At 38.4% G+C, this 18352-nt stretch overlaps 1 protein-coding gene across 4 annotated transcripts in view; it reads right to left on the reverse strand.

Annotated features, from left to right (window-relative positions):
- The window catches only part of LOC140513778 (TP53-binding protein 1-like), an 81084-nt gene that overhangs the window by 20906 nt on the left and 41826 nt on the right, over window positions 1–18352 (reverse strand). For 2 of the 4 annotated variants that reach the window (XM_072623781.1, XM_072623783.1), the window contains exons 9-11: window positions 8056–8286; window positions 3656–3713; window positions 1539–1631 (exon numbers count right to left, since the gene is read on the reverse strand). In XM_072623781.1, coding sequence (XP_072479882.1) covers window positions 1539–1631; window positions 3656–3713; window positions 8056–8286 — 382 coding nt within the window. The remainder of the gene's footprint in view (window positions 1–1538; window positions 1632–3655; window positions 3714–8055; window positions 8287–18352) is intronic. The other 2 variants (XM_072623782.1, XM_072623784.1) reach the window with 2 other exon arrangements.

Genomic DNA, 18352 nt, shown 5'->3' on the forward strand with positions numbered 1-18352 from the left:
AGAATTGGAATGCAGAACGAAGCAGAATATTTTCTCTTGTGTTATGTTTTGTTTTGCTTTGTTTTCTCATTCATTTTAATTCCCCTATGCAACATGACTAATGTAAAAATCTGCTTAACAACAACGTATATATAGAAACCATATAAGATTGCATGGCATCTTGGGAAGGAAGGGGAAAGGGAGGGGGAGAAAAATCTAAGACTCATGGAAGTGATTGTAGAAAACTAAAAATAAATAAATTTTAAAAACAAATTATAAGAAACTAAACAGGGGTTTATATTTGCTCTTAGAAGCAAGACACCTGAAAAAGTAGGGGAATTACAATCAGATCTGAGCTTAAGAAAAATTACTTTCGCATCAGTGTGCACAGGACGCACTGGAATGGAGAAAAGAAAGACTTGGGCCACAGAAGCCAGGATGTTATTGACAAGATGTGACAAATGGTTGGTTATGTGAGGCGAATAAAGGTAAGAAAGTTCAGAATAATGTTGAGGTTACAAACCTAGAAGACAGAAAAGATGATAGTATCTTCAAAAAAAAAAGAGGGAAGTTTGGAAAAAGGGGATGGGTTTGGGAGTTCAGTTTTGGACATGCTGAATTTGAGGTGTCAATGAGATATCCAGTCGGAAATGTCCAATATACAACTGGTAACGTGGGACTGAAACTCAGGGGAAAGACTGGGGCTGGATATGTAGTTCTGGCAGTCATCTATATATGGATGATAGTTAAACCCATGGGAATTAATGAAGTTACCAAAAGAAAAAGTACAGGAGGAAAAGGAAAAAGGAGCTAGGACAGAAGTTTGGGGAACCCCCATAGGTAAGACAGGAAAGGAAACTGAGGAGTGGTCAGACAGGTGGGAGGAGAACCAGCAGAGTGTGGTATCATGAAAACCCATACAGAACACAGTATCCAGCAGGAAAGGGTGATCAATAACGTCAAGTGCAGCAGAGGTCAAGGATAAGGACAGAGACGACCTTCAGATCTGGCAACCAAGAGATTTCTGGTAACTTTAGAGACAGCAGTTTTATGTGAGTGATGAGGTCAAAAGTCAGATTTCAAGGAGTTAAAGTGAGAGGACAGCAAATCGAGGCACCAAGTACAGACAGCTTTTTCAAAGAATTTCACTGAGAAAGGGAAAAGAAATATAGGATGAAAGCTTGAGGGATGGGAGAGAATAGGGAAAGTTTTTTTAAGGATGTGGGTATAGATTTAAGCATGTTGAAAAGCAGGAGGTAAGGAAAAATAGGGAGAGGTTGAATATTCAATAGAGAGAGGAAGACTGAGAATGCCACCTTCTGGAGAAGACAGAACAAAAGATGGGAACAGATGTAAATATAAAGGCCACAGGAAAAAGAAAGGGCCCTTTCTTTTTCAAAGATCATTTTTGAAATAAACAGGATTCAGTCTGGCTTAAATATGCCACAGTCAAATGAAAAACTAAATTGGAAACCACAAAGAGAGAACATAGCAGTTTCTGGCAGCAATCAATTTATGACTTAATATGGGAGCAAAGATATTATGAAAATAATGCTTACCTGATAAGATCTGATGGGGTATCACGGCCTTTGGCTTCATCATCCTGCCGGACTTCACAGACACGGCTAAACACAGACACTGTCTTCTGAGAACTAAGGATAACAGAGTAAAGCGATAAGTCTACATTTGTTTGGCGAGAATAAACAACTTTCAATCAGACAACAAGCTTTTACTAAGTGATGACTGTATCAAGCACTGTGCTACATAACAGAAATATCTCTCAGGCACCGCAGGTAAATAACCTTCCTTCACATTTCTTCTCCCATAATTCTTCCCTTGACCCAAGATGCAGCTTTCTTACATGCCTAATGCAGCCTAAGAAAATCTGCATGAGGAAAGTCATCAGGAACAATAACATAATCCCACAATCCCTAGCCCCATGCTATCATCCAACAGCATTTCTGTCCCACTGCAGTGCTCAGCTCTTACTGGCACCATATAATCTTACAAATGGACGAAAATAGCAACACTTCTTCTTGTGTAGGCAGAAGACAGAATGATCCTTCTTCTAAACATAACCTTACGAGAGCTACTGTGTACAGAAACACAGAAACAAAAAAAGAAGCTCAAGTACTCCTGTGTTCAATCTATTTGTAAAGAAACCATATCCCACAATCTAGTTTTTCCTACAGATCAAGATTTTCATCTGTTTGGGTATGCTTTTAAAACAAGATAAACATATACTAATACCATCACCAATAACGCATATTAACAACCACTTCCTTTCATTCCAATCTCTTCCTTTGTTACACTCCCACCCTTGCTCTCTGTCCCACACTCTAAGGTTTTCTCTAACTTTAGAAATAAATTAAATTGTACATGCAGACCAACAATAAGCGACATCTGGAATACAATACCACAACTACAGAGTAAAACAAATGTTTTTTTCTCCACTGTAAGACTATAGATTTATAAAGGGTATTTAGCAGAAAATTCTAAAGTAACATATAAACCACACCCAGAAACATTAAGTTCATTTTACAGGAAGAGATATTAAGTCCAGAGTGATGAAATTCTTTTTTCCAGAATATGTAGTAAACAAGAGGTAGGAACAGGATTGTATCAAAGAACTTGCTCTGTCATGCTTTAAGCAGTGCTACTGGAATTTAATGTTCAGTAGTATTATAGTCAGTAGCAGATGAGACTTTTATACCCTCCGATAGCCACCAGATGGCAAAGCTCTACTACACAGGCTGGAATCTAAAGATACTGTCACCCTCAAGGCATCATAGCAAGAAAGAGCCAAGACCACACGACGCTCCACCACCACCACCACCACCACCACCACCACCACAACCACAACCCAGCACAACACAGCTATCAGTCTGGGACACTAACTCCAACGATCTTCTCTAAGAGCCAACAATAACAAGATCAAGAACGATACACCACCAAACTGCAGTTAGTTTGGGACACTCACTAGAAATGATCTCATATGATGTGTGTTCGTCCTTCGTTGCCAAAGAAGACCACGCCATCAGAGAGATAATGACATGACTTGTACTGGACTTTGTTTTGAGCGAGGGAGGCCTGTGCAGGTCACCAGCCTCACTTCTCCTCCAGAGCCATCTGAATCCAGTGACCAGATATTCATCAGGATGACTGGAGATGACCCAGGATGAGGCAATTGGTCAAGGTCACACAGCTAGTGAGTGTCCAGTGTCTGAGGTGAGATTTGAACTCAGGTCCTCCTGACTCCTGCACTGGTGCTCTATCCACTGCACCACCTAGCTGCTTCAATCTTATATAATGGCTACCAGCTGACAGCCATAAGGGACAAAGCCCATAAGACCCTCTAGAAGACCACCCAGCTGTCTCCTGCCACACATTAGAGCCCCGCCAAGGCTAAAGAGGCTCAGGATGAGGATTCTAATATGATTACTGGAGCAAATTTTTAAAAATTGTTTTTGTCAACATTTTAGTCAAGAATTAGCAGACAAAACACTGGTCTTATAAGAGTATTAATGAAAAAAACTGTGACATTCAATCTTTCCTCCTACAAATCCTTTCTTCTAGGTTTCATTTTAATTTTTTTCTACTATCGATAAATCATCTTTTCCTTCATTACCAGTGGCTCTGTATGAGACTGCTCTGCATAGCAACAAGCTCTGGTTACCTGGCAACAGACTCAGCAACAGCAGTGGATCCATTTTTCTTTTCACCACTTATAGGCTCTGAACAAAAACACAGGCAAGGAGGGAAGGGAGAAAAATAGAGAAATAATCCAGTTAGTATCATACCTAAAAACCTCCTTATTCTTCTACTCTTTCTTCCCCCACTCAGCAGTAGGAAGAAATAGGAATAAAGAATAGGAACAGAAGGAAAAAATCATTAACTATGATTTAACAATACAAGCATTCCCCATTCCTAACAATCCATATCCTCACTGTTGTGAACTAAGTGGACATAACCAAAAATATTATATGAAATTACTTAGCTGCAGGTTCTAAAACTGTCACCTACATATCTCTAAATCAGGGGTCCCTTAACCTGGGGTTTGTTCATTTTTTTAATATCTACCTTTTTAAAGTTAAATATTTTTAAATTTTAATTTGGCTTCAAATATAAATCATTGTATTTCAATATAATTGGTTTCCTTTGTAATTTACATATTTTATTCTGTGCATTTTAAAATATTATTTTCAGGTGTTCATAAGCTTTACTAGACTGTGCAAAGGATCCATGACACAAACAGGTTAAGAACCTCAGATCTAAATAAAGATAAATTGAGTAATTAAAATAATATTTCACCTTTGTATAATGTTTTAAAGTCTGAAAAGCACTTCACAAATATTAACTTCTCAAATATTATCATCAAAACTAAGCAGCAGAGATGAGGAAGGTGAGGCTCAGAAAGATTGCCTGACATGGCTAAGTTCACTCAACTAGTGTCTGGGGTAGGATTCAGATACAGGTCTTCCTGAATTCCTGACTCCAAGTTCAATGACCTAGCTATTCCGCATTCTGCCTCTCCCTGAGATGGTAGTCATGATACCATAAAAATCATCCACATAGAAACTGGAGTCCCTAAGAACAATAAAACAACTTAGTCATATGAAAAAATGCTCTAAATCATTATTGATTAGAGACACGCAAATTAAAATGACCTTGAAATAGCATTTCATACCTATCACATTGGCTAAAATGAATGAAAGGGAAGGCAGCAAATGTTGGAGAGGAGATAGAAAAATTGGGACACTAAGTCATTATTGGTGGAATTGTGAACTGATCTAACCATTGCGGGGAGCAATCTGGAATTGTGCACAGACAGTTATTAAACTGCCTACCCTTTGACCCAGCAATATCACCACTAAGTCTACTTCCAAAGACGACTGGGAAAGAGGAAAAGAACCTCTATGTTCTAAAATATTTATAGCAGCTCTTTTGTGGTGGTAAACAACTGGAAAATGTAGTTACGGTATATGATTTGGATAGAATACTACTAAGCTATGACAAATAACTAGCTCGGTCATCTGAGAAAAACAGGGAAAGACTTGTACGAGATAAGGAGGAGCGAAATGAGCAGATCCAAGAGAATGCTGTATACAGTAACAGCAACAGTTTTAAGAACAACTTTGAGTAAGTTACTTTAACTATTATAAATATCCAAATTCACTACAAAGGACACATGCATCCAGAGAAAGAACTAACAAACAGAAGTATATATAGAATGATTTTATGTTTATATACATATTTGTGTCTAATGGCAGCCATCTCTGGGAGGAGGAGGGGAGGAAGGGGAAAGTGGAGGGAAGAAAAAAGGAAAAACAATTATGATAACTTCAATATATATTTAAAGGGAATAACAAGTTGTACAATCACCTCTTTTTACCGTACTGTGTTATGAAAATGCTTGTTTTATTCCGTAAATTAAAACTTTTTGTAAAAAACAATTTTTTTTTAAAAGAAGAAGAGTGAGCAACTTGAAAAGTGGTTTGGATAATCCAAGTTCAGCTGAAAAATCTGAGGAGTAATAGGGAAGATTACTTACCAACTATGAGTTTTATTATTTTCATCGTTTATAAATGAGATACAAACATTCATGGAGACTGACTTAACTTGTGTTCCAGTGACTATGATCTCTGACAGTAGAAACAAAAGGCAGAAAGCTCCACGTCCTTCCCTAACCCTTCTCCATTGCAGTGCCTTCCCTCTGTTCTCTCCTGTTTATCCGGTATATTGCATCTGTTTGCAGGCTGTCTCCCCTATTAGACTGTGAGCTCCTTGAGGGAGCCTCTTTATTGTATGATGTAAGGGAGCACAGAGTAAGAGCAGGAAGGAACCTTAGGGATTATCTTAGTCTCACTCCCTCATTTTACCGTTAGAGTAGAAGGCAGCAGAGCCAGGACTCAAGCCTAAGTCCTTTGACTCTAAATCTACTCTCCTGGAGCATCATTTTGCCCCTGGTTCCAGCCCTAGGCTTGGATTTCAACGAACTGCAGTACAATTCCAATCTGTTAACTGGAATGAGTGACCAAGAGCCTTTTCTTTGGCCTCAAAACTTTTGCCTTTCAAGTCTATAAACTTCCCTGGTAAACAGATCCCCAACTCAAGGCATGTGCCTACAAGGACCCAATACCGTGGAAACAGCACTAGAATCCAGAAGAAACTGAACACTGTAATTAGTACCATGTTCGATAAACACATCTGCTAACTCGGTTAAGGACTCGATATTCTACAACTATTAGAAAAAATGGAAAGCAATCTGAGAGAATTTGAAGATTTCAAGCCATGTTCCATAATGTGCTCAAAATGGGTGCAGAACCAACACAGAAAAGGTTATATTAAACACATCAGAGAAGGAAGTGATAAGGCATTTTCACAATTGGAAGGGAGGGAAGTTTTTGACCAAACACGGGATAGAAATATTGCAAAGTAAAAGAGAGAGGTGTTATTGTATAAAATTGAAAGGGCTTTTGAACAAACAAAAGCAATGCAGGCAGAATCAGAACAAATAACTATTTGGGGGAAAAAATCTCTGCAGCAAATATCTCTGATGAGGTGCTGACATCTAAACTACAGAGAAAATCGGTACAAACAGAAAATAAGACTCATCTTCCAGTAAATAAATGGTCAAATACTATGAATAAGAGGTCTGCAAATAAAGAACTCTAGGCTACCAACAATCACCTGAAATCTCTAAGCGTAAGAAAAACGCAAGTGAAAACAGCTCGGAAGCTCTATTCCACACCCTTCAGACGGGCAGAGAGAACCAAAAACGGAAAAGGAAAATTGCTGGAAGGGCCACGGGAGAACAGGCACGTTAATTAATGCACTGCTGGTGGAACTGGGAAGTTGTCAAGTCAATCTGGAAAATAATTTGAAAAATATATCCAAAAGATAAAAACTGTGTATACCCTTTGATCCAGTGTAAAACAAACAAGAAAGAGCACTAGGTTTAGGGGCAGAGGGCCTGGGTTCAAGTTCCAACTTTGCTACTAACTACCTGTGTTGCAAATTATTTAACCCAAGGTACTATTAAATTCTATGATCCTATGACTTTTGAAAGTACAGGGTTGATATGGCTTCTTGGGTTCAGAGATTTGCCACATCTAATCCCTAACAACCTAATATTCTCCTTCTGCCAATGCCACTCTATCCTGGTACCCATCTTCAATGCCTACTTGCCCTAGGACCCACATCTCCATACATCCCAATCAGAAAATACTTTCTAGTTTTAAAAAAAAATCCTAACAAAGGAAAAGAAACTATACAAAAAGAGTAAGACAAGGTAAATGAGCAGCAAACTATCTATTCTCATACTGTCTATAGTCTCATACTAAGTGATCCTAAATTGTTCTGTCTCACTATAATTCCTCAGTCCTCATGTGTCCCATACTGATTCACTCTTGACCTAGAACTCCACTCAGCTCATTCAATTCCCTTGTGGTCTCAAACGAAAATACTGTCTTTTCTCCTTGAAAGATGCCATGCTAATTTTATGATGTTCCCATATCATCCCACAAGGGCATTATGGCTCTAGTTTATTCACATTCCATCATACCAGGTTCACTATCAAATAACTAGGGAGTTTTTGATTGAATAATCAAGAATATTTAGTACTTCTAGTATACTATTACTTAATGACCCAAATCAAAGTATGAAAATGCAACCATTATAGACAGCATTCCCAGTGCTTCAATAATGAGGAAATTCATCCCAACACAAAGTCACCTCTCCCCAAAATTCACACTAGCTAATCTTTCTACTGTTAACACTGCTTAGGAAAAAAAGGGAGTTTGCATGATATATCCTTATACTGTCAGAGATCATCAGTGTGCTGGTTAGTTTTGCTGAACTTTAAAAAATTGTTTTTAATTTTTGTTCTAAGGCAAATTCAGAGGGAAAGGAGAAGGATGTACTAAGAGAAGATTATGATATTAAAAACAAAAAGCATCAATAAAACTGAGAAAAAATTTAAAAAGAAAGAGGGAGTGCTAAGAATAGCCAAGATTATTGCTTAATTGGGTCAATAATACAAAATACCAAAGGGGCCAGAAACTTTTCATAGCTTACCCAGATATGCATAAAAAGATAACTTCCTTTCCAAACTCAATTGCAAGGACTCTTCACTCGCCTCAGTCTCAGGGCTCACCAGTTTCATTTTCAGACTCAATTTTTCATCCACTTCTGGGACAGCTCTGGAATCCCCTTTTTCACTTTCATCAGTAACATCGTTGGACCCCACAGAACTTTCAGCCATGACATCACTGGCTGCTAAGGGGCTCTCTGAATAGCTGTCCACAACTGAAAGAAAGGAAGGAGGAGGAAGAAGAAAAAAACCCCACTAAAGCACACACATTAAATACAGCCTCTCAGGGTCTTCCGTTTGCCTCTGCAATTCCACAGGTCTGCAAGATCCAAGCTGTTGTACCTAGAAGAGATCCTGTCACAAATATCCACAACTACACGCTGTCATTGACACCTGGTCTTAAGAGGAGCAACAGGATTCAGTTCCACTTCCACATCTGGATTTAGGATGCTGCATGAGCCCTCAGCCAACCCACATCTGCCAGCATCAGGCATAGGTAGCAGGAAACTCCAGACGGCATGACAGTTACCTCCCAGCACTGACTAGAGAAAACAAATAGATTAATGTAGAACGCTACTGCGCTGCTGAAGAGGAGCGAGCTACCTAACCATCCCTGCCTGTCAAGCAGAAATATGACATGCACATGGTGTTGCCCAGGAACACATCTGTGAGCTTTAATGTCCCTGCCTAAAACCGAGCTTTCTCTCTTTTCAGGCAGTCTGGTAAACTCTCCTCCCTCCTTTTCCGATGCTCATTCTAACTTTTCCTTTTCTCCAGTGTTCCACACAAGGTAGCTGCTTACTCAATCAATGAATGACCAAAACATTTATGAAGCACTTACTATGTGCCCAGCCCTCTGCTACATTTTGGGATTGCAAAGTCTCCTGCCCTCAAGATTACAGCAATGTTTAATTTTTTTTTTTGGTAGTTGACTCCCCTCTACACCTTGATTATCTTCTGTGAAAAAGCAAGCACGGTCAACTTCTACTATACAAATGGTATATTGTTTAAAAGGTCAAAAAAATTATCAAAATGTAAGAAACTGGAAACTGTCACCAGATCCTCAATGGGACTAGAATGAGACTATGAAGATCTGCAGTCAGTCACATTCTTTAAAGTTTACTCCTGAAGCAAGAAGAATAAATGATATAACCCAGTCCCAATTTCTTCGCTGGTCCTAAGGATATCCTTTTTATAAAGGATGACACCTCAGAGTTTCTAGCTCAAAGAGTGTCAGTTTCATATCACTCATCAATAGGAGTACTGTATCTCCTTGGACCTAATTTAAGATGCCCAATCAAAGGTGGAGTTGTGTTGGTCAATGGTGGGATAACATCATCTTCCTTAGGCAAAGTGAAATGAAATGGTGTTTCTGAAAAAGACAGACACAAAATAAGCAATAAAAGAGTAAACTTTAAAGGAGGCCGACTGGGAACCATTCTATTCCCTTGTCCCCAAATTCTCCTCCCGTCATACCATTCCCAGGCGTCATGTCTCCTTCGTAATTTCCATTTCCTCACCATATTGTCTTACAACCCTTAGATGAATATAGATGAATTTAAGCAATGACTGTATAGGCAACTTTATCCTAGAAACTACCCCATAACCTGTTCTGCTATTCAACTACCAACTATTAACTTCTTTCAGTTTGTGGTTTATTTGTTGTTAACTTTTTAAGAACTCTTTTTTCAAAGCAAGTCTTTAATGTTATAAAGATACACTAGAAAGTGTCTCTTCTCTCCTTTTTCCAAACTAATTCTCACCTTTTAGGAAAGACAAGTACTAAAATCAGAGGCCTTGGCTTTAGAAATACCTAGCACAGTGTGTCCTGCACATAGAAGGAGATTAATATTAGGGAAAAGAAATTAAGCTGATCTTTTCTTGAATTATTTAAATCTTAAAATCCCACCCCCAAAAAAATCATAGCAAAGAGGATTACACTGACAGACCTAATATCATCCCGTCTAAGTAAGAGAGAGTCTCCAAAATACACTTAAGCTGTGAGAGCAACAAAACGTTCAGTATTTTACAATTTGCATAAAAGTAGCATTACTGTTACAAAATGAAACTAAATAGATCATTTAATAAAATTTCCTGCCTAAAGCATAACAGTCCTCTATAACATTCCTGACAAGCTGCCTGCATTCCCTGTTCTTACAGAACTAAGCGATTCCTTTGTACAGCCTCGTTTCCATTTTTGGTATGCCCTCTTTTCATTCCATAATCAGTAAGTTCTCTATAAGTCACACTGCTGTCTGAGGCTTCTCCTCCTTATCTTCTTCATCAAGATTGTTCACACATACCTTTTTAAAACTCTAACGAGCTCAATGACCAGCCATGAAGCAAGACGGGAGAGCTAATGCATTCAAGTAGAAGAATAAGACATATATTTTTTAGACGTGACAAATGTGAGAAGTTGTTTCGTTTGACTATGCATCTTTGTTACAAGGGTCTTCTTTTTCTTGTCTTTTTGGTGGGGGGATGAACAGGAAGAAAATAGTTTTATGGATTGAAAAAAATTATTTAAAAATTTTTGTTCTTCATTTCCTATTTCTCCTAAATTGAGTGACTTTGCTCAGTGGGTGTCAATCCATGACAGTATACTTATCTTCACCAAACTTCTTCCAATCTAATTCTCCTCAAGTCTAGGTTACATATGATATTCCATTGAGTGTTCTCTCCCTGGTAATTCTAAGATGTTCTATGTTCTATCAACGTTTTCAGTGTTTCTACTTCATTTATCAATTCTACCTTGCTCATCTAAATCTGAATCTGAGTAAGATTCCTGTGAACTTTCTCCATCTTGTGAAAAGCTAAACTATTGGTAAAGCAAATAAAGAAAGCCCAATTCAAATGCCACTCCTCTGTGAAGCTGAGGTACTGCTAACTTACTGTCCAGCCTAGTTAACTTTTTCCCCCAAATATGTTATATCCTATAACTAAATCTAGATTATATCTATAAGACTGTGTTTATTTACTGGTGTTAAGATCTCAATTTTATTATTTTCCACACCCTGCACAATGTTCTACAAATATCTGAGGTCATGAATTATCAATCCAGTCTTTCTTTTCATTTGTTTTGCAGTCCCCTCCACTGTTATCTGTATTTCTATGCCACATCTATCATTCTCTATCGTATCCTATTCAGTGGGTATATCTGTACACTGTTCTCAAATGAGCAAATCTCCACACAAGTATATTCTTTCTAGTCCTTATGAGATCTACCTTTAGTTAAGATGCAAACAGCTCAATCCTCTTCTCTAACATTAATAGCCACCTGTTCACTTCCTGAATTCTCCTCTTCTAAATTCCCAATTTCCTGACAAATCTTTGGCCCAGAAATCTCTCTGTGTCTCTGTGTCTGTGTCTGTGTCTGTGTGTCTGTCTCTCTCTCTCTCTTTCTCTCTCTCTCTCTCTCTCACACACACACACACACACACACACACACACACACCCCTTTCTTTTGTCTTTAACCTCCTTGGGGCATACATATATATTTTAAGCACACATATACACGCACATATACACACACACACACACACACACACACTTGTGTGTGTGTGTGTGTGTGTATTCCCCTAAGGAGGTTAAAGAAAGGTCCCATACACAGCAAAATATTCATTGAAGCCCTTTTTGTGGTGGCAAAGAAATGAAAACAACATAGATCCCCACTGACTGGAGAATGGCTAAAAACAATTATGGTACATGAATGTAATGGAATATTACATAATAAAAAATACAGAAATGGAGAAGACTTACATGAACTGACAGAAATCAAAGTAACAGGACCAGGAAACCTTACACATAATGACCACAATAATATAAATGGAAAGAATCAAAAAAAGCCCGGAACACTGTCATTAGAACGACTGCGTAGCCTGACCCTGGAGAACAGGTAAGAAAACGTGGCTCCCTTTCTTCTTGCGTGGGTGGGGAACCGCAGAAACACCGCATATAGTACCAACTATGGTTTCCTGGTTGGTTTTGAGCTGCCTTTTTTCCTTTTCCTTTTTATCCATTGTTACAAGGGATAAACTGCTAGGCAGGGAAGGCAGGCATGGGCTACACTGAGAAAAGAAGGTATAATTAAAAGGCTGTGGCGAGTGATCAGATATGGGGACGAGAAGGAAGAGTCAGAGATGAATGAAAAGCTAAACTTCTATGAAGTGACAGTATCAACCAAACTACCAGAGAAGTACTTTACAGAGCTAGGGAAAGAAAACAAAGGCCAGGACTCTCAAGAGAATGCAAGGACCTAAAACACTCCCGAAGGACTCTTGAGGCAAAGGCCATCCACATCCAGAGGAAGAACTGTGGAATAGGAACACAGAATGAAGCAGACTATCTTCTCGTGTGATGTTTTGTTTTGGTTTGGTTTTTCTCATAGTTTCTCCCATTCGTTTTAATTCTTCTGTGCAACATGACTAATGCGAAAATGTGTTTAATAAGAATGTATGTGTAGAGCCCACATAAGACTGCAAGTCGTCTCAGGTCGGGGGAGGGAGGGAGAGAAAATTTAAATCTTAAGGAAGTGATTGATGAACACTGAAAAGAAATTAATTAAATTAAAAAACAAACAACAACAACAAAAAGAATCTCAGGAGAAATTATGAAAAAAAATTGAGAAAAAAAAGACAGTTAATAGTACCACACCTTGAATTATACTACAAAGACAGGGTCATCTAAGTAATTTGGTACTAGCTTAAAAAAGAGATCTTGATTCTTAGAACAAATTAGATACTTAACATACAGAAGCAAATAAACGGTGGTAGAGTGTTTGAAAAGCTCCAAGACGCCAACTAACAGGGTAAAGATTTACTATCTGACAAAACTGCCATGAAAAATACAAAGTCGTCTAACAAAAATTAGGCACTGGCCTCCACCTCACACCATAGAGTCTCACACTAGTCCAAATGAACATGGCTTATACACCACCAATGACATAACAAATTAGACAAGCAAAGAAGAAATTAACTTTCAGATTTATGGTGATGGGAAAAGTTCGTGCACGATCAAACAAGGATGGAGAGGTGATATCACAGAAGACTGAAGAGACAACTTTACTCCACGAAAACTTTAAAGTTTTTATGTAAAGAAAACCAATGCAGTTAAAGTTACAAGAGAACCAAGTATAACTAGGGAAAAAAATCTTTGCAGAAAGTTTCTCTGATACAAGTCTCATTTCTAACATATATATGGGACTGATTCAAATCTGTAAGAACAAGAGCCAAAATGGTCAGAAACGACAAAGTTATCAAATGAAGAAATCTAGGCCATAACAACCACAAGCAAAATTTGAATTAAGCAGTGGTGTCAAGTAGGATCCTTACGGGCCACATTGTGATTTAGAAAATCATAAATTGGCATCATCTATATTGTACAGTACTTTTACTTTGTTAAACATTTCCCAAGTATGTTTTAATTTGGTCACCGCCTCACTAAGGACTAAGCAGTCTACAAGTTACAAATATGGCACCTCTGAATTAAAGAAACTCTAAGGTTCCATATAACACCCATCAAATTGGCAGAAGACAGATTATTTCATTAATTCATTATTGAAGGGACTACAGGAAAACAAGCAAACTAATGCACTGACGGAAGAGCTGTGAATTGGTCCAGATATTCCAGAGAACACTTTGGAACTATGCCCCAACAATCAATAAGCTGAGCATGTGCTTTGAACCAGGGATACGTAAGGCCTATAAGCCCAAAGAGATCAAAGAAACAGGCAAAGGCCTACAACGGCAGCTCTGTCCACAGCAGCAAACACTAGAAGCCAACAAGGCATCCTCCCCCTGGGAAGTGTTACACAAATACGCAAACAAATGTTCCAGAAAACGACTGCACCGTAAGAAACGGTGAAATGGGCAGTTTCAGAGAAATCTGTAAAAACTCGAATTTACCGCTACAGAATCAAATAAGGACTAAGAGGACAATTTACACAGTAACAACATTACTTTAAAAAAAACAGCTTCCCAAGACTTGAGAACTCTGATGAATGCAATTCAAAAGAAATAAATGTGAAGCATGTTATTCACCTCCTGCCTAAAGAGGTGAAGGCTCAAAATACAGAATGCGACATGTTTCTGGTCATGGCCAACAAGACAATCTGCTTTCCTTGACTACAAATATTTGCCATGATGATTTTTTTGGTTGCTGTTTAGGAGAGAAAATAAACGCTTGCTAATTGAACAAAAAACTGAGACGAACAGAGGAAGGGACAGACAGGGAGAAGCAACGGACAGCTTTGTGAATGCAGCACTGGAATTCTAGGGAGAGGTCAGAGATCTGACAGTCATCTGTGTACAGATAAAAAACATCGATATGAGAATGGATGAAAATTCAGAGAAAGAAAGAAGAGTGGAAACTTCTCTTACAGGGCAGGAGGATGGGGCAGGAGATGAAGAAATAGTCAAAAAAGGTGCGAGCAAAAGCAGAAGAAGGAAGTGCTACCGAAACATCAGGAATGGAAAGCATCAAGACGGAACAGGTAAAGAACCAATCAGTCAAAATGCAAGAGGGAGGGAAAAGATGAGGACTGCAGGGGGGAACCTTAAGACAGAAGTTTCAATGGAGAGGTGGGAATACAAACAGGCTATAGCAGGAGCCACTGCAGACTTCTCTTCTTGCTATTTAGTAATGAAAGGAAGAAAGAAGAGACAAGAGAACAGCTTGAGGGACTGCAGGATGGGAGACTGAACAGGACAAAGGAAAGAGAGTGATGGCACAACGGAATGAGATAAGAGAAGACGTGGGACACAACGAACCAAGGCCACACACAAAGGACTGAGCTTCAGCTAAAGCTAAAGAAGAATAAATCCTTGGGCATGGAGAAGTGAAAACATGAATAAGGACAGAGAAGCGAGGAGTAGGATCATGCCATGAGATTATAGATCATAGCATTACTTCAAATCGATGGGGATGCAGAGGTCATCTAGTCCAAACACCCTCGTTTTACAGATGAGGAAACAGAGGTCTGTAAGCATTAAATTACTTGTCAAAGCCGTTAAATAGCTAGTAAGTAGATCAGGTCCTCTTCACTGTACTATGTCGCCAGTTGGTCAAACAGGTTTTTAAAGTGGTTTACTGTGTATCAGGCACTCTAAGTTCTGTGAATAAAAATAAAGGCAAAAATGTCTTCTCTGCTCTCAAGGAGCTCATTATAATGAGGGAGAGAATAAGAAAATAATTATGCACATACAAGATATACACAAGATAGAAGGTAATCTCCGAGGGAAGGCTGAATCTTGAAGGAAGTCAGCAGCAAGGAGGCGATGGTAAGGAAGGAAGGCACTGCAGGTGTGGGGGAGAGCAGTACAAAAGCACAGGGATTGGTGTATACACAAGGTAGGGCAGTATAAATAGATCATAAGAGTAAAGAACAAAATGTAGTAGAAGACTGGAAAGGTAAGAAAACATCAGACTCTGAAATGCTGTAAGCACCAGAGATTTTTTCTTTGAACCTACAAGTCAAATGGGGGTCACTGAAGTTTAATGAGGGAGGAGGGGGATAACATCATGAGATCAGCACCTTATGAAATCACTGGCAGCTGAGTGGAGGATGAAATGGAATGGGGAAAAGACTTCAAGTAGGGAAACCACCTGGAGGGCTATTCCAATAATCTAGGAAAGAAAATGTGGTGAAGGTCTGTAGGCACTAGGTGAGTTAACAAAGGACACGTTATAAGGACATGTTATAAAGGCAGCAACAACACACTTTGCCAACAGACTGGATACACGGAGTGCAAGTAAAGAACTGAGAACAATACCGAGGATATTGTACAAGCCTGCCCTCCAGAGTAAAAGGGCAATTGAGAAGAAGTATGGATTAGGGGCCTTGGTGGGGGAGGGGTGCAATCTCCTGAATTTAAATGAATTTAAAAAAAGATGAGGTTATTTCTTGAGAGGGGAAAGAAAGATTGGAATTGAAGGCTTAAGGGGAAATGAGAAGTTTTAGAAGAGTCACTGCAGTCCAAGTCATGATCAATATGGGATGGATAAAAGGCCTGTTACTCAGCAGCAAGGGTCCAATACAGACTAAACAGAACACACATTCAGGGAATGCAGTCCATAAGTCCGGATGCTTTCTTCCCGAAGGTTTCACTTACTAGAGAACAGGAACAGAAGAGGCAAAAAAACGGAAGGAGAGCTAAGCATTGATGGGGAAGAAACGGTGGAAGAGCTAAGGGCCTATCAGCTCAAGGCTTGTTGAACTGGCTGACAATTTAATCAAGCTGGCCCAAAGAAGAAAGTCGGACCAGAATAACATGGATGACATGGGAGAATGAGAAAGAATGGAGGGATCAAAAATCAGAATATTTTAGTTAGGATCTAAGAAATCATCTACCACATGGAAGCTAACGTCTCCATGAGACAAGGAATATTAAAACAAAGTCAAAAGACTGAAAAAAAGAAGAAAATGTAAGGTATCGAATGGCCAAAAAAAAATGACTTGAAAAGCAGATCCAGGACAGAGAATTTGAGAAGTCACTGGACTAAGGAGAAAACATGCTACTTACCTCTTGAGAGGCAACAAAATGAGATGATTTTTTCTGATGCGGCCAATATGGAAATTTGTTTTGATTAACTCTATGTAATTTTCCCTTTAGACCTCAAGCAGGGGGAAAGAGTTGGTGTGGAAGGGTGAGAAGGCAGATTTCTGCTTGTTGAAATATATATCTGTGTATGTGTGTGTGTAATTTTTTTAAAACAAATTATTAGACTTCCTGAAAACCATGACCAAAAAAAGAAACAAAAAATGTTTCAAGAAAATCTATAAAAGAAACTATCCAAATTTCTTAGAACCATAGGACAAAATAAAAGTAGAAAGAATCCACCCATCACCTCCTGAAAAAAACCCAAAGGAAAACTCTCAGGAACATTATAGCCAAAACTTAGAGCTCTCACATAAAAGAAAAAATAATGCAAGCATGCAGAAAAGAGGAATTTGAGTCACCACTCAAAAGAAATGGAAAGTTTGGAAATATGATATTCCAAAAGGCTTATAAACAAGAATAACTTACTAGAAAAACTATCATTCTATAGTGAGAAAAACGAACTTTTAATAAAAGAGGACTTCCAAGCAATCCTAATGAAAAGACCAAACATTCCTTTGAAATTCAAACACAAGAGTTAAGAGAAACATAAAAAGAGAAACATGAACAAATAATTATAACTTCCCAATGACAAAACAAAAATGCTTACAATCTAAGATGAGGAGATAAAATAAGTAAACCCTCAGAACTCTATCACCATTGGGTTTTATAGAAGAATTCTAATGAAACATTATTTCTATTATAGCTTGATGATTTTAAAAGAATGGAAAAGAAAGAGAAAGAGGAATATAGTAAGGGAGGAAAGGGAGAGAAAAGTTAAGCAAAATCATCTCACATAATCCCGGTGCACAAGTAGAAATCTACAGAAATAAAGAGGAAACGGTGAATCTAACTCTCATCTCAACTGGTCAGAGGGAAGAATGCACACACATACATCCATAATTGGGTATAGAAATATACATTACTCAAGGGGGAAATAGGAGGGAAGGGGAGAAAGGGAGGAGGAATTAGAGGGAGAATGGATATTGGCAGGAATTATTCCTAAGAAAAAGGAGAGGGAAAGGAAAGGGAACAAGCATCTCTTAAGGACCCACTACATATCCCAAGCACTACATTAAGGGCTTGACAAATATTAGCTCATTTGATAAACAAACTCTAGGGATATAAAAAATATATATATTCATAGTTCTTTTTGTGGTGGTCCCCAAGGGTGGGCCCATGAATTAGGGAAGGATTCAACAAGTTATGAAATATAAATGCGATGGTGACACTGTGATATCACATATAAATCTGACAGTGTCCTATGGTGCTACAAGAAATTATGAAGAGATGATTTCAGAGATGATGGAATATACTACTCACCTCCTTACAGAGAGATAAAAGCACAGACATGAACGATGCAGACGTGTGTTTTATTTGACTGTAAGTGTGTGTAAGAGGGCTTCTCTTTTTTTTTTATTTTTTATTTTTTATTTTTTTTATTTCTATTTTTTTAACGTTTAACAATCACTGCCATACAATTGCGATTTTATCCCTCCCCACCCCCCCCACTACCTCCCTCCCTCCCCACGACTGCATACAATTCTGTATAGATTCTACATATACTTTCCTATTGAGTATATTTTCACTATAGTCATGCTATGTAGTCAGACTAAGATAAATGAAAGAATCCGTATAACAAATCAGAACATGATACACAAACAGATACACATACACAAACATGATC

This window comes from Notamacropus eugenii, chromosome 7 (genome assembly GCF_028372415.1).
Source record: "Notamacropus eugenii isolate mMacEug1 chromosome 7, mMacEug1.pri_v2, whole genome shotgun sequence".
Lineage (NCBI taxonomy): Eukaryota > Metazoa > Chordata > Mammalia > Diprotodontia > Macropodidae > Notamacropus > Notamacropus eugenii.